Source organism: Microcaecilia unicolor, chromosome 2, assembly GCF_901765095.1.
Source record: "Microcaecilia unicolor chromosome 2, aMicUni1.1, whole genome shotgun sequence".
Taxonomy (NCBI): Eukaryota; Metazoa; Chordata; class Amphibia; order Gymnophiona; family Siphonopidae; genus Microcaecilia; species Microcaecilia unicolor.
In genome coordinates this window covers 605,705,720-605,720,404 of record NC_044032.1, presented here as the reverse complement: position 1 = coordinate 605,720,404, position 14,685 = coordinate 605,705,720, and the positions used below count along the sequence as shown (strand labels likewise).

Here is a 14,685-nt window from a genome sequence, read left to right as displayed (position 1 = left end):
CCACCAGAAAACTAAATCCTTAATCCTACAGGAAACCAGAGGAACAGTAACTATGGCAATAAAATATGTTGGCTCCTGCCAGGCTAGAACTATATGAGCACGAACAATAACCATCACCAACAGAACTTGGCACTGTCTTTGCCTTTATAAATTCATTTTACTGTTACTATTATTTTATAGATTCTTTCGTTCTTTCTTTCTGTACCACTAGCTCATATTCAGGGGTTCCATTCATTTAAATTGCTTCACTCAGTATACATGGTTAAAGTGATATGATTGTCTGTTGGTCTATTTTAAAGCACAAAAATAAACATTAATAAATGAAAAACAAGAATAAAGTGATACTTTTTTTATTGGAACTAACAATTCATATAAACACTAGCACCACTTTTCAGGGGTGGGATGATCACTGAGGGACCCACCCCACAATGGCCAGGTCCCCTGCAACCAGTCACAGAATCTATGACAAGGCAGAATTGGTGTGTAGAGCCTGAGCTCTTTCATTAAAACTTGGGGACCATGGGTCAATTTTAATAGACAATGGAAAAGGTGCAGGTACTCAGTACCCCCTCAAAAAAAGCCCTGGGTAGACCTTTTATTTAGTTAGCCTGTTATATTCAGAACAACTAAATTTCATGCTCTAGTTTGTGTAACCTATGCTTGTGGCCCCCCAGTCTGCCCTTAAGTCCACCACCAAGTCTATGCATACCATTTTATACATAACATTATTTGTAGAAGTGGCGCGAATTTAAAAAAAAAAAAAAGCGACGACTTGTGCATTCAGCACCGGTGCCAATGTTATAACTCCCAGTGCAATATTTAACACTGCTTTGGTGGCAAGCCATAGTTAACTAGCACTGCACTATACAAGTCCTCGTTTCAATAATTCAGCGCAGCCACACTGTCTCTCTGCCTAGGCTCAGGCCGATGCACCAAAGCTGAAGCTCTCACAACTGAGACACGCACGGTCCGGCAAACGACATCAGTCATCATCACCTGATCTAAGGCACGTGGTACGGCGACCTCCACGTGCAGTATGCGCCAGTAGATCAGGTGATCTCTAATACAGCTTCAGCCCAGTCAAAAAGGAAGTGCGGCCGGTCACCAAATGGCTCGTACACTCCCACTGGAACCCCGCAGGTGCTACTTCCATCCCTGGAAACCCTGTTCCTGTGCAGCTCTTTACTTCTACTTTCTTTATCTTTAAAATAAATCGCCCACTACAGACCCCAGACACCTTTTCATTCGGTGCCCGCCCACTTCTGACGTAACTTCCTGTTTTTGCAAGGCGGGGCTTATCAGAGTGTCAGAGAAGATGGGGAACTAAGAAGGAAAGGTACAGGATTGATGGCGGGGGCAGCCTTCGGCATGTGTTTGATGGTAGGATCATGGGTTGGTGGGGTTGAGGGAAAGGTGTCGGATTGCGGACAGGGAGGAGGGGGGAGATATGCTACACAGAGGCGAGCGAGAGAGACAGACCGGCCCCCGAATGTGTGCGAAAAAAGGGTGCTCGGCGTGTGAGAGCAACGTAGTGCGTGTGTCTTGCTATCTCTGGATCATCGGATCATATCGAGGAGGTTAGACTGAGAACAGGAGACGGTGCGAGGGTATCTAGCCCAGTGGTTCCCGGTCCTGGAGGCACCCCAGCCAGTCAGGTTTTCAGGCAGGGGCGTAGCCAGACAGCAGATTTTGGGTGGGCTTAGTCAAGAAGTGGGTGGGCATCAAGTGTTCTCCTACACCCCCCCCCCCCCCCCCCCAATGCGATTAGGCCAGTATCAGCAGCTTAGGAAGCTTAGACTGCTGAAGTGGAGATCAGTGTTTTCAGCACCATCAGGGGGAGGTCTTCAGCTGGCGAAGCTTGGAATCCCCACTAGCTAGCACTAAATATGTGCTGCTGTTGGGTGGGCCTGAGCCCTAAGTGGATGGGCCCCGGCCCACCCAGGCCCACCTGTGGCTACGCCACTGTTTTCAGGATACCAATAATGAATATTCATGACAGATTTGCATACACTGCTTCCACTGCATGCAAATCTATCTTATTAATATTCATTGTAGTTACCCTGAAAAGCTGGGGTGCCTCTAGAACCAGGTTTGGGGACCCACTGAAGCCTGTTATGTGGGTTGAAGCCAGTAGGCGGAGTCACAAGTACACTCAAAACAATAGTAAACGCTATTGAAAGCAATAGTAAAAGATCGTTAGAAATAATGGTCTCTGCCTATGCATGGTCCATCTGTAAAAAGTCAAGAGCTGTTCCAGTTGGATAGGCAGTGCCTTAAAAGTTGGAGGACAAAATATTTTTTAAATTTTTTACTTATTTGACAACTTTTTCATTTATTTGAAAGTGTCCCATATGTAGGTATAAATACCATAAAATCAAAACTGGATATCACTAAAACAGCTTCAAAAATTATTGTAGCAGGTGGAAGCAGCACTAAAAAAGGCTGTATTTTGTTCTCATTTTAATGCACTGTAATACATGGCCACATTTCAGTTAGGATATCCTGTTTACTGATTGGTTTACCTTTACTGTTATCTTAATCTGCCTGGGAAGCCTGGTGTTCTAAAGATTGGAAGTAAAATTAAACTCTCCTTTCATTGGGGCACATAGAATCATATCTTCACCTCATCTCTTTGTACAAATGGATTATTCTGTTTTGAGCATGTTTCAGGGGAAAGTGGTTTTCATAAGTGGAGGAGTGGCCTAGTGGTTAGGGTGGTGGACTTTGGTCCTGGGGAACTGAGTTTGATTCCTACTACTACTTAACATTTCTAAAGCACTACTAGGATTACGCAGCGCTGTACAATTTAACATGGAAGGACAGTCCCTGCTCAAGGAGCTTACAATCTAAAAGCACAGGCAGCTCCTTGTGACTCTGGGCAAGTCACTTAACCCTCCATTGCCTGCCGCATTGAGCCTGCCATGAGTGGGAAAGCGCGGGGTACAACTGTAATAAAAATAAATATTTTCTTTCATGCAGATCTCTTATTTGTTTAAACATAACTAAATGGGCTATAAGCCCCTAATGCAGTCCATTGGTTTTCTTATATTTTGTCCTTGTGATGACTTAAACTGTGCCAAAACTGAAAATACAGTGAGAGAAAAATATAATTCAGTAACATCCAAAACTTATTAATTAACATTATAATTGTGTTTGGGTAATAACTGAGAAAATGCTGTTCAAAACTGATGAAGAAGAATAATTAAATATTCATCACAGAACTGGAAAATGGCACATTTAGACTCATTCTGGACTTCTGCATGAAGGTTTTGCCCTCATTTAATATCTTTATTTTAAATAGTAGCAAATGTTCAGTGCATTTTTATAATATACCACTGCATTGGAGCAAGTTCCATCTTTCTTTTTTGATCTAAGCACATGGAAAAAAATATTTTAAATGCTCCCAGGTTTCAGCCTAATTCATGTTTAATGTGGGATATAACTACTACCAATAAGTAAATAAATAGAAACTCTGAATGTTGAGCACCTGATTCTCATACGTTTTAGTGACCAGGAGAAGAAAAAAAAATTCTGCATGAATATAACACATGCTAGGGTGTCAATTCCAAATGACACATTGATTACGATTTATAACAAATTACTACTCTACCTATGTAAAGTTATTCCGTTATTATACTTCCTCTGTGTACATCTGTATGCTGCACAAGCTGGCATGTTTGAAAATATAAGTGAGAGCAAATAATAATGCTACCAACAATAAAGAACGACAGCGTGGATGCAGCAGCTCATAGGTTTGTTTGCTTTGGGGGAGAGGAAACAGAGACTAAACTAACTGGCTTCAACTTTTTGATAAACTCCTATTCTACAGACCATATATTTTTAATATGTGGGGACCCAATATCAATACAATGCTTACAGTGTTCCTAACTATACCCTTTAGAATAGTATTATGAAATTCTTTAACTGTAGGTAATGTTTAGCATATCAGAATTTCTTCATATCAATATAGATGAATGCAATCAATTTTTTGAAGGGGATCTTCAGAGTCTACTGCAGTACACACCATACGAACATTGCGTTCTTTTGAGACAATGATTGTGGCGCAAATCGTCATTGATCCACCTAGTTTTACTTTTTAAATTTATTTTTGTGAATTTAACTTCATTTCTAGCATCATTCCAAGCTTATAACGTTAGCATATCACATATGACATCACTTAGTTTTAGCTGGCAGCAAAATTTCATCGAAGGAGAACCTCCACCAACTTGGCCAGGTTTCGAAAACTTTCCTCAGGGAAGAGGTTCTAACTGCATAAAAATCACGCTCCTGCATAGGGAGAAAAATGGCAGCCACGTTGAAGCAGGTTTGGTCTTGTCTGACACCGAAGAGGAGCACTCATGGGATTCAGAGGAGGATCCAAGGTACTTTTCCTCTGATGAGTCCTATGGAATTCCCTCTGAACCCTCCCCTCTACCTGAAAGGAGAAAGTCTCTTCCAGAGAGCCTTTCATTTCCATCTTTTGTGAAGGAAATGGCTGATGCCATTCCATTTCCTTTGGAAGTGGAGAATGAGTCCAGTGCTGAGATGGTTGAGGTCCTTAACTACACATCTTCTCCTAAGGAGGCTGTGACTGCCCCTTTCCACGAGGTACTCAGGGAAGGCCTCGTCTGGAACTGGGAGTCCCCTCTGTTAGTCCCTGTCACTTCCAAGGAGATTGACACCTAGTGTCAGATCCACAGTGCACCTGGTTTTGGTAGGCCTCAGTTGCCTTGCAATTCCATGGTGGTGGAATCTGCTCTCAAAAGAGCCAGGAGTTCCAGGGTCTATGCCTCGGCCTCTCTAGGCAGAGAAGCTAGAACAAGTGGTTCTCTCATTTCAGTAGACAAAATGTTCAGCACTCTGAATAACTTTCCTAATTTCTTTTCCTTTTCCATATCTTTAGAATGACTAGCTTTAATCCAGTATTTCTATAGTTGGCTAGCTCAGCCTGTCACAGCCCCACCCACAGGGTAGCTCAGAGCAGGTTTGCTAACCTTAGCTGTGAAAAGGAAAAGTTCGCCTGGGTTTACTTATGATCCAGGACCTCCATTTCTTCCCCACCTTAGGGGTTTCTGGTAATCTTTAGCGGTTTCCAGTTCCATGATTCAAGCTTGGCCTCCTCAGCAGCTATAGTATTTTTAGGTTATGGTGGTGGAACAGCTTCACCCCACCTATACCCCGATGCTCAGAAGCAAATGCAGGCACTACAGCCCATTAGCACCGGACTAGCACCCACGTTTCCCTGCGCACCATGCTTGAAGTCCCACACCACAGGGAATAGCGAACGTGCTGAGGGACAGTTCATCAAGCAAATGCATGTTGATGAACTAATTCCATATTTCTCCCCGATGCTTAGCAGGCAGCACGCCAAACATGGGCACTCCTCCTGCGGCAAATCCTACGCCAGCTTGGAGCTAGCGTTAGGGTTTGCCAAGGCATTGGAGCAGAATGGGGAGACTGGGAAGGGTCAGGATCACTCCCTCCACCCCCACCCCCAAAAGACGTGAGGGTCTGGTCGTCCAGTGGACGCCAGGCACCCCACCCTTAAAAATAATACCCTGGCCAACCCGGATAATAGCAGTGGCCCCCAACCCCCTCCTACCTTGGAGAAAGGAGGAGGGACTAGGACTCCCTCCTCCACCTGGCCCTGCCTGGTGCTTCCTGGGGTGCACTGTGTAGTACACCGCCATTTTGTGGAGGTGCCCAGCAGGAGGAAGAAGTCCTAGTTCCTCCTCCTTGCTTCAGAGTAGGAGGGGGTTGGGACTACTGTTGACCATCAGGGCTAGCCCTCGGGGGGAATCGTGGTCCTGACCATGGGTTGCAGTGGACCATCAGGGTGTTATTTATTTTCAGGGGGCGACCTTCAGGGGTGGGGGTGGGGCTGGAGGCCACCGGACCACCAGGGTTTTAGGTTTTGACAGGTCGGACTTTGTCTGGACATTCGCTCAAGAGCTGTGCTTATCACACAGCTCTTGAGCGCGTACCCAGGCACAATCCTTCCGCGGTTGTCCCTCGTGCTCAACGCTATTACCATGCTTAAATTTGCATGTCATTAGCGTTGAGCATAAAGGAACTGCTCGGAGTCGGTGATCGGATGTTATTTTTCTGGTGCAGTTCGGAACAGTGCCAAAGTTTTAAGCATCTGGATGCTAATCCTGGAATGCAGTCTATGGCTCCAGAACAACTGAAGCTCCTCCTCTAAGGTGATTGATTCCCTTTTAAATGCAGGGAGTGGTCTAAGTAACTGGACTTTGGAACCTCCCCCTCCCTGGTTCTGCGAGAGTCCTTTCATTTTATGCAGTTTTTTTTTCCTGCTGGGGAATTTTCCTTTTACTCTTGCTTCCTCATCACAGTGTGTAAGTGTTGTTCGCCCATGTGAACACTCACCTGTAAAGTACACGCCATCAAAGATATGCACATAATTACAGAATGGCAAGTAGCCGAACTTTTGGTGTTTATGTACAGATATGTGCACGCATATGTTCAGGTATTCCAATCTTTTGCACACGTATTTACCACACAAATGTTAGCACCTTTATAGAATTACCCTCCTTCCCCTCCCCCAAGGGTTAGGGGAGAAGGGGTCAGAAAGAGAGAAGGCACCAGGTTCGGGGAGGAGGAAGCAGCCCCATACCAAGTGCTGTATGAGCAATGCAGCTGCATAGAGTCCAAATATGGAGTGGCATAAAAATTTCCCCTCATTCCCTTCTCCTGCCCCTCATTGTTGGTGGTGAGCATGTGGTATGGGTGTACCAGTTGGTGAGTTGCGCAGGGAACAAATGTAGGCCTCGTCTACTCCTGAGGGAGAACTGGTTTTGGTGTGGGGTGGTGGGGGAGGAAATGGTTCTCATTCTTCCCCTTTCATTTGCTCTTTCTGTATGAATTTCACTTCCTTTTGGTAGCTAGTGAAATGTGTTTCCAATTTTATGAGGTCTAAAACTGTCTCCAGATGGATTTAAGTTAATAAAAGGGCATTTTCTTAGGTGTTGAGATCGTTAAGTCAGGTTAAATAATAGGTGGCTAGTTTTGTAGGCACAGCTTAGAAGTGGTTATGAGAATTACCATTGCTGGGCGCTCTTGTCATTCTAAGTTTGAATCCCTTTCTGGAATCTTTTGGGCTCATTTTCAAAGCACTTAGCCTTCCAATGTTCCATAGAACTTTGGAAGGCTAAGTGCTTTGAAAATATGCCTCTTTGTGTCACAATGATCATTCCATTCTTCATTCTCTTGTGTTGCCGTGATGTGATTGAATTTTCACCCAGTCTTGGATACATTCTCGGGGAGGCTGATTAGATCTGGGGGATTTTGAAATCTGCCCTTCTGTCCATGTATGCCTTTGCTTTGTTTTCTGGATATTTATAGTTTTAATCCTTTTTTTTTTTTTTGTTATCTTGCTAAGTTTTATTCCAGCCATGTGCTTGGAATCATAGGTGTGTCACTCTGGTACCTTTTAGCAGCAGTGAATCATGGTGTTACTGTGGGAAGCTGCTTGCTGTCGCCATTACAAAATTTTGCATTGCATTCAAGATAGGTTGTTCAGTCTATGCGTTCTTAATCTAAGCAAGAAAAGGCTGTTTTTTTTTCTCTGTGGTCAATCAAAATTATTGGAATGTGCTGCTCCCATTGTTGGAAACTCTTGGCGTTTTAATTTTTGTATCTTACACAGTGTTTCCATGGCACTGAGCCACTTACTTTGACACTGTGCTTCCAATTCTGGTGGGGGGGGGGGAGTTGTAATCAGGGGTGTGCTGGTAAATTTTTAACAGGCTCTTTCTCCGGACGTAGCCAGCTCTGTAGTTGGAAGGGCCAGGGGTGGCCGGGGGGGGGGGGGGGGGGCGGGGGAGGCAACACTTGCCTCTCTCTCCTCCCTCCCTTCATGCGGGCACGCTAGGCATACCTTTGCTGGCAGCCAATAAATGGACTGCCACCACTCCCAACGTCTTGCTCTGAGCAGCATGCTGAAGAAGTCCCAGCCTGCTGCCCAGAGCTGGAAACAAGGAGCGGGGAACAGCAGCAGTCTATTTACTTGGCTGGCAGGGCTCAGCATCCCCACCAGCAAAGTAAAAGATAATTCAGCAGGGGGCCCAAGCCCACATTTTGGGAGCCAGTTGTTAAAGTAGCCATGGAGGGCCCTACTTTAACAACCGGCTCCCAAAATTCTTAAAAACTTAACAACCGGCTCTTGCGAGCCTGTGAGAGCCTGCTCCAGCACACCACTGGTTGTAATACTTTTATGGTTGATAGTGTATAGTGAGACTATACTCCAGAAGGGCAACAAGATAAAGGGGTCATTGGTGTACTGAACAGTGGAACTGGCAGAGGTCAGGGGGTAGAGAAAGAGGAGCATAGATGTGGGGCATGTGAATTGAGGTGCTCTCCTCACAGGCATTAAACTGCACAGTAAACCTAATTTGGAGAGTGATCTGCTGTCTCACTGATGCCCCAAGACCTTGCCACAGGAAACAAAACTTCCCGATTAGCAAGCCCCTGATTGATTCTGCAAGGGGTAGAAGACAGAGGCAGACTCCCAGCTTGTGGATATGGTGACTGTAGCTCTGTCAATAAGGAGAGACTAAGCCTGTCCTGGATTTACCGTTTCTCCTCTCCTTTTCTGTCCTCAGCCCTAGTCGGCTCTCTCTGAACATCTAGATTATGGAGAATATAACATCTTGTTAGAGGGGGATTTTCTTTTCCGTTCAGAGAGCAAATATATTGTAGCTGAAATGCATCGGATTGTTTTGTGTGCATGCTGCAGTGATGACTTTTTCTCAGTTAGCCTTTTTATGTGTAAGCAGTATGTGGCTTTCTACAAGGCTTCTCCCCAAATGTCCGTAACTGCAGCCTCATCACAGAAAAGCATGGCCATGTGCATCTTTCTAAAGTGTGTTTGGCTTCTAAGATCTGACTGGTACATAACACAGCTATTGTTCTTTTTATGCCTTTTTTCCTATAACATGTAGGAGAAATATGCGTGATATCCGTGCTGCAGACTATAGTGACCTTAATGAAAACATATACAGTTGGATTGAAGGTAATGACTTTGAAGCTAACATATACAATTGGACTGGAGATAGTGACCTTGGAGCAACAGTGAACAGCTGGACCACAGAAACCAACACCAACCTTGAAACAACCATATACAGTTGGACTAAAAATAGCGACCTTGGTGCAAAAATGATTAGTTGGGCTGCAGAGACCAACACCACCAGCGGCAATGGAAGTGGTCTGGCTGTTGGCTTCATTTCTTCTACGATATCTGTCGTACTCTTTGGGTCAAACTTTGTTCCAGTCAAAAAATTTGATACTGGTGATGGTAAGGAAACTATTAAGACACTTCGCTGCTCTGTGTTGATGCTTTATCAAAAGAAAAACATCCCAAATGTTATTTAACAGTATATTAAAAAAAACATTTTAAAGGAACTTTTAATCACTTTTTTTTTTTTTTTTTTAATTTGTGAAAAAAGGGAAAGGTGTGCTTAAAACCTAGAAACTGTACAGCTTAAGGTGGGAATTCCAAGCCACCCTAGACACTTTTATTCCAGTCATCACACACCAAAACCTTTTTAACATGGCTCAAAAAGGAGCAAAAGCATAGGTTATTTAACACTTTTGGCACGTGTTGTGAACTAGGTTCCGAATGAGTAGAAAGGGAAAAGTTTTATGTGGGATTAATTGGTGGGGAGAATTGAAGTGTTTGTTTTGAACTTTCCTGATAGCTCTTGTTCATCCAGTTTTAATTGTTTGTTATACATGGTGTTTATATAAAAATATATTAGCAGTTCAGAGGGTTTTGGAAATAAGCCCTTCTAGTCCAATTTAACTAATACGGATTTAGCGAGTTTCGGAAATAAACCCTTCAATTTTACCAGTTTTACCTGGATTCAACCCTTTTAAAGCTGTCTCAAATTAGAAAACATACTTTGACATTGACTGTTCTTAACGATGCCGAGACATATAAGTGCTCGTTTTCAAAGCACATAGACTTACAAAGTTCCACAGGTTGAAAATGAGCCCCATAGAAACCTATGTAACTTTGTAAGTCTATTGGGCTGATGCTCAAAACGTTACACTGGCACTAGAGGCAATTAGTGCTGGACTAGCGCTGGCATCAGTGAGCACAGAATGCCCACAAGGTTCTAGTGTGGGAGACAATGAGGGGCATAATTGAACGAAAACATATATCTCCATGGGCGTTTATCTCCGAGAATGGGTCCGTGAAGGGGCATACCGAACCGTATTTTCGAAAAAAATAGACGTCCATGTTTTATTCGACAATTTGTGAGCTGGGCGTTTTTGTTTTTCAGTGATAATGGAAAATGAAAGCTTCCAGCTCAAAAATGAATAAATCCAAGGCATTTGTTCTTGGGAGGGGGCCAGGATTCGTAGTGCACTGGTCCCCCTCACATGCCAGGACACCAACCGGGCACCCTAGGGGGCACTTTTACAAAAACAAAAAAAAAAGGTAAAAGAGCTCCCAGGTGCATAGCACCCTTCCCTTGTGTGTTGAGCCCCCCAAAACCCACTGCCCACAAGTCTACACCATTATTATAGCCCTAAGGGGTGAAAAGGGGCACCTACATGTGGGTACAGTGGGTTTGGAGGGCTCCCATTTACCACCACAAGTGTAACAGGTGGGGGGGGGGGGATGGGCCTGGGTCCACCTGCCGGAAGTCCACTGCACCCCCTAACAACTGCTCCACGGACCTGCATACTGCTGCCAGGGAGGTGGGTATGACATTTGAGGGTGAAAATAAAAAGTTGTGAAACATCATTTTTTGTGGTGGGAGGGGGTTAGTGACCACTGGGGGAGTCAGGGAAGGTCATCCCAGATTCCCTCTGGTGGTAATCTGGTCATTTAGGGCACTTTTTGGGGCCCTATTCGTGAAAAAACAGGGTCCAGGAAAAGTGCCCTAAATTCTAGCTACAAACGCATGCTTTTCCATTATCGGCGAAAGGCGCCCATCTCTCCTCGGCTGATAACCACGCCCCAGATCCACCTTCGCCACGCCTCCGACACACCCCCGTCAACTTTGTACGCTTCCGCGGTGGAGTGCAGTTGAAAACGTCCAAAATCGGCTTTCCATTATACCGATTTATTTGTTTTTGTGAGATAAACGTCTATCTCCCGATTTGGGTCGAAATCTAGGCGTTTTTCTCTTTCAATTATAAGGTGGAATGTGCCTGCCAAAGATTAGTTCAAATAGCATTCAAATGTAGTCAACCAGATGTTAATGAGGTCACATCCTATTTCATCCCAAAGCTCTAAAGATCAGCACATAAAAAAAAAAAAGCCACCCATACCGCTGAAAACCTAACGCCACCTCAGAGTGCATAAAGGAGTCCTTTTACTAAGCTGCAGTAGTGGCGGGTGCCACGTTTTTCCCGTGCTCCAGGGCCCTTTTTACTGTAGCCGATAAAATGTCCCCCCCCCCCCCCCAAAAATAAATGGCCACATGGTAAGATAACTCTTACGTGACCATGCGATGGGGAGCACTTACCGCCACCCACTGAGGTGCGGTAACCGGACAGCACATGCGATGCCCGATTACCACCGGGTTAGCGCCACGCTAAGGAAAAAGAATTCCCAGAGCGGCTGTGTTTGGTTGGTGGTGGTAGTTTTGTTTTAGCGTGTGGTAAGCCTGCGTTGGGCTTACCGACACTTTGTAAAAGACCCCCATAATTTGAGTGCTATTTGCTTTGAGGATTGGCAAGCTAGTTTTCTGTGCTGTTCTGACGGTATGGGTTCTGCACTGTTAGCTTTACCACGGGAGTTCTGAGCATCGGGGCATATGTGCTTTGAAAATGAGCCTCATACTCAACTGTCCTGCTACAAAAAAAAATAAAATATCTCCAACAGAGACTGTAGGGGGTCTTTTACTAAAGATTAGAGCATGTTATCTGCAGCAGGACCTGTAGGAATAAAATGGGTCCTTTTTCAGATAAGTTGCACTAATTTTTAGTTAGTAATAGACCCCCCCCCCCCCCCCCCCCCATGTTTCACCCTAAATGAGCTGCTTCAGAGAGACTCAATTTGCCAGTCAGCAGAGAAGAAAATCAATTGACCGATGTACTCATACCACCCCTCTCCTCAAGTCACTTCAGTGGCTTCCGATCAGTTACCGCATACAGTTCAAGCTTCTCCTAACCTACAAATGCACTCAATCTGCAGCCCCTCCTTACCTCTCTACCCTCATCTCCCCTTACGTCCCTACCCGTAACCTCTGCTCTCAAGACAGATCCCTCCTTTCAGTACCCTTCTCCACCACTGCCAACTCTAGGCTCCGCCCTTTCTGTCTCGCCTCACCCCATGCTTGGAACAAACTCCCTGAGCCCATACTCCAGGCCCCCTCCCTACCCATCTTCAAATCATTGCTCAAAGCCCACCTCTTCAATGTCGCTTTCGACACCTAATCACAACACCTCTACTCAGGAAATCTAGATTACCCCAACTTGACATTTTAGATTGTAAGCTCTTCTGAGCAGGGACCCTCCTTAGTTATTAAATTGTACAGCGCTGCGTAACCCTAGTAGCGCTCTAGAAATGTTAAGTAGTTGTAGTAGTAGTAATTACACAGATTTGAAAAACAATAGGCGAGTGTGATTTCCAAAAGCACTCTGAGACAGGAGACCAGTTTTCACCAATCCATGAGTACAACCTTTGGAAAAGACATGTCAGGCCCTGGTTGTTTTTCCTTTAACTTTTCAGTTTCTGGGGATACACCATTCCTTGGGAGTTGGTGCTCTTCCCAGGACCTTTACTTGGGTGCATCACCTGCCTCATTTTACTGACCACCCGGGCAATTTAACAGACAGTTTTTTTAATATTATGCTGTACTCCCACTCTCCCAACTGGTTACTACTTCAAGCCACCCAGCTGGCAAAAACCTTTGGGGGAGAACACTAGGATTAACTCCATAAGTTCACCACCCTTTCCGGGAAGAAAAATGTTCTTTAGATTAGATTATTTGAATTTAATCCAGTCCACCCTCGTATCATATAATCCCTTGCTCTGGAATTTAGTTTCGTGAAAAAAAATGGGTGCCTATTGTGTTTATACCCATGAGGATATAATGGGAGCCATTTGAATACTTCTCGTCTGCTCCAGGGTATACATATTTAATTTTTAGTTTAATTTAGGCATTTATAATCCGCTTAACTATGAAGTTCAAGGCAGAGAACAATCACATTATATGCAGTTACTTACATATGTAGTTCTGCAAGCCTCACTGAAATCAACTAGTGCAAACTGCACTGTTTGTAGCCTTCCTCTGGTTTGTTCTTACTTTATAATACTTGGCACCTTAGATTTTATTTCTTGGTACAGAGTGTATTTTGTGCCTGGTCCTTCCTGAGATTTGACATACCAAACTGGAATTCTATACATCACAGTACTGTATAGCACAGTTCATTGTCCAACAGGCCTGTCCTGTTTGGTGTGTTGGGCCTTCCCTCCTTCTCGTCTTTAGAGGTGTAACATCTGGCTGGAAGGAACTTGATAAAAAACAATAATGAGCAAAGCTCTCTATTTCAGTCTAAAACTTTTAATTAGTAAATACACCACTCGATATGTTTTGCACACTTGACATGTTTCGCCAAATAAGCTGTTTCAGGAGTTAGTGTCATGTATCTTAAGTGAAAGAACAAACACATAGGGGGAGATTCTATGGATGGTGCCTAAAAAAATCGGCACAGAAATCAATGCCAACTAAGCATATTCTATAAGCAGCACCTAAATTTAGACGCGGTATATAGAATACGCTTAGTTGATATATCAGCGCCTAAAACTACGTACCTCAATTTACACCAATGAAAATGTAGTGTAAATCCTGGTGCGTAGATTTATTTATTTTATTTATTTACTAGTAAAAAAGGCCCGTTTCTGACAGAAATGAAACGGGCGCTAGCAAGGTTTTCCTCGGCGTGTGTATGTTTGAGAAAGATGGAGTGTGTGTGTTGGAGAATGAGAGAGAGAGACAGAGTGTGTGTTTGTGTGAGAGAAAGACAATGTCTGTGTGTGTGTCAGAGAGAGTGTATGTGAGAGACAGTGAGTATGTGCCCCCCCTCTCACAGGTCCCCCACCCCCTCTCTCGCAGGGCCACCCTCCCCACCCCCACCTCTCTGGTCTCAGGACCCCTTTCCCCCCCCCCCCCCCCGGCGCATCAAACCCCCTCGCCACCCGCAGCTGCCACTGGTAACGCTGTCCGGCCGCTGCTGCTTCTTCTGTTGAACAGCAGTGGCCGCTACAAAAAGAAAAAAAGCAATAAATGTTTTTAAACATCAAGCACGGCACCGAGACAGCCATCATGCATTGGCCGTCGGCTCTGCAGCCGCTCTTCCTCTCGCCTCTCACGTCGCTGCGCTCCTCCGGGGTCTTACTCCAGGGGCAGTGACGTGGAGGCGAGAGGAGGAGCGGCTGCAGAGCCGACAGCCAATGCCTGATGGCTGTCTGCAGTGCCGTGCTTGATGTTTAAAAGCATTTATGGCTTTTTTCTTTTTGTAGCGGCTGCTGCTGCTCAACAGGAGAAGCAGCAGCGGCTGGTCAGCGTTACTAGTGGCGGGGAGGGGGTGTTGATGTGCTTCAGGGGGGGGGGGGGGTGTTTGATGTGCCGGGGGGGCTTGGATGATGCACCGAAAGGGTGTTTGAGCGGCACACTCACAGCTGATTCCCAGGCAGGGGGAGGAGTA

The 14,685-nt window shown here is 45.0% G+C and overlaps 1 protein-coding gene across 2 annotated transcripts in view; it reads left to right on the top strand.

Moving 5' to 3' along the window:
* Positions 1-1,235: 1,235 nt before the first annotated feature.
* TMEM144 (transmembrane protein 144) overlaps positions 1,236-14,685 on the top strand; it is a 69,886-nt gene continuing 56,436 nt past the window's right edge. The window contains exons 1-2 of one of the 2 annotated variants that reach the window (XM_030191605.1): positions 1,236-1,336; positions 8,961-9,313. In XM_030191605.1, coding sequence (XP_030047465.1) covers positions 8,968-9,313 — 346 coding nt within the window. In that variant the 5' untranslated portion in view covers positions 1,236-1,336; positions 8,961-8,967. Of the gene's footprint in view, positions 1,381-8,960; positions 9,314-14,685 lie in introns of both variants that reach the window. The other variant, XM_030191606.1, reaches the window with a different exon arrangement.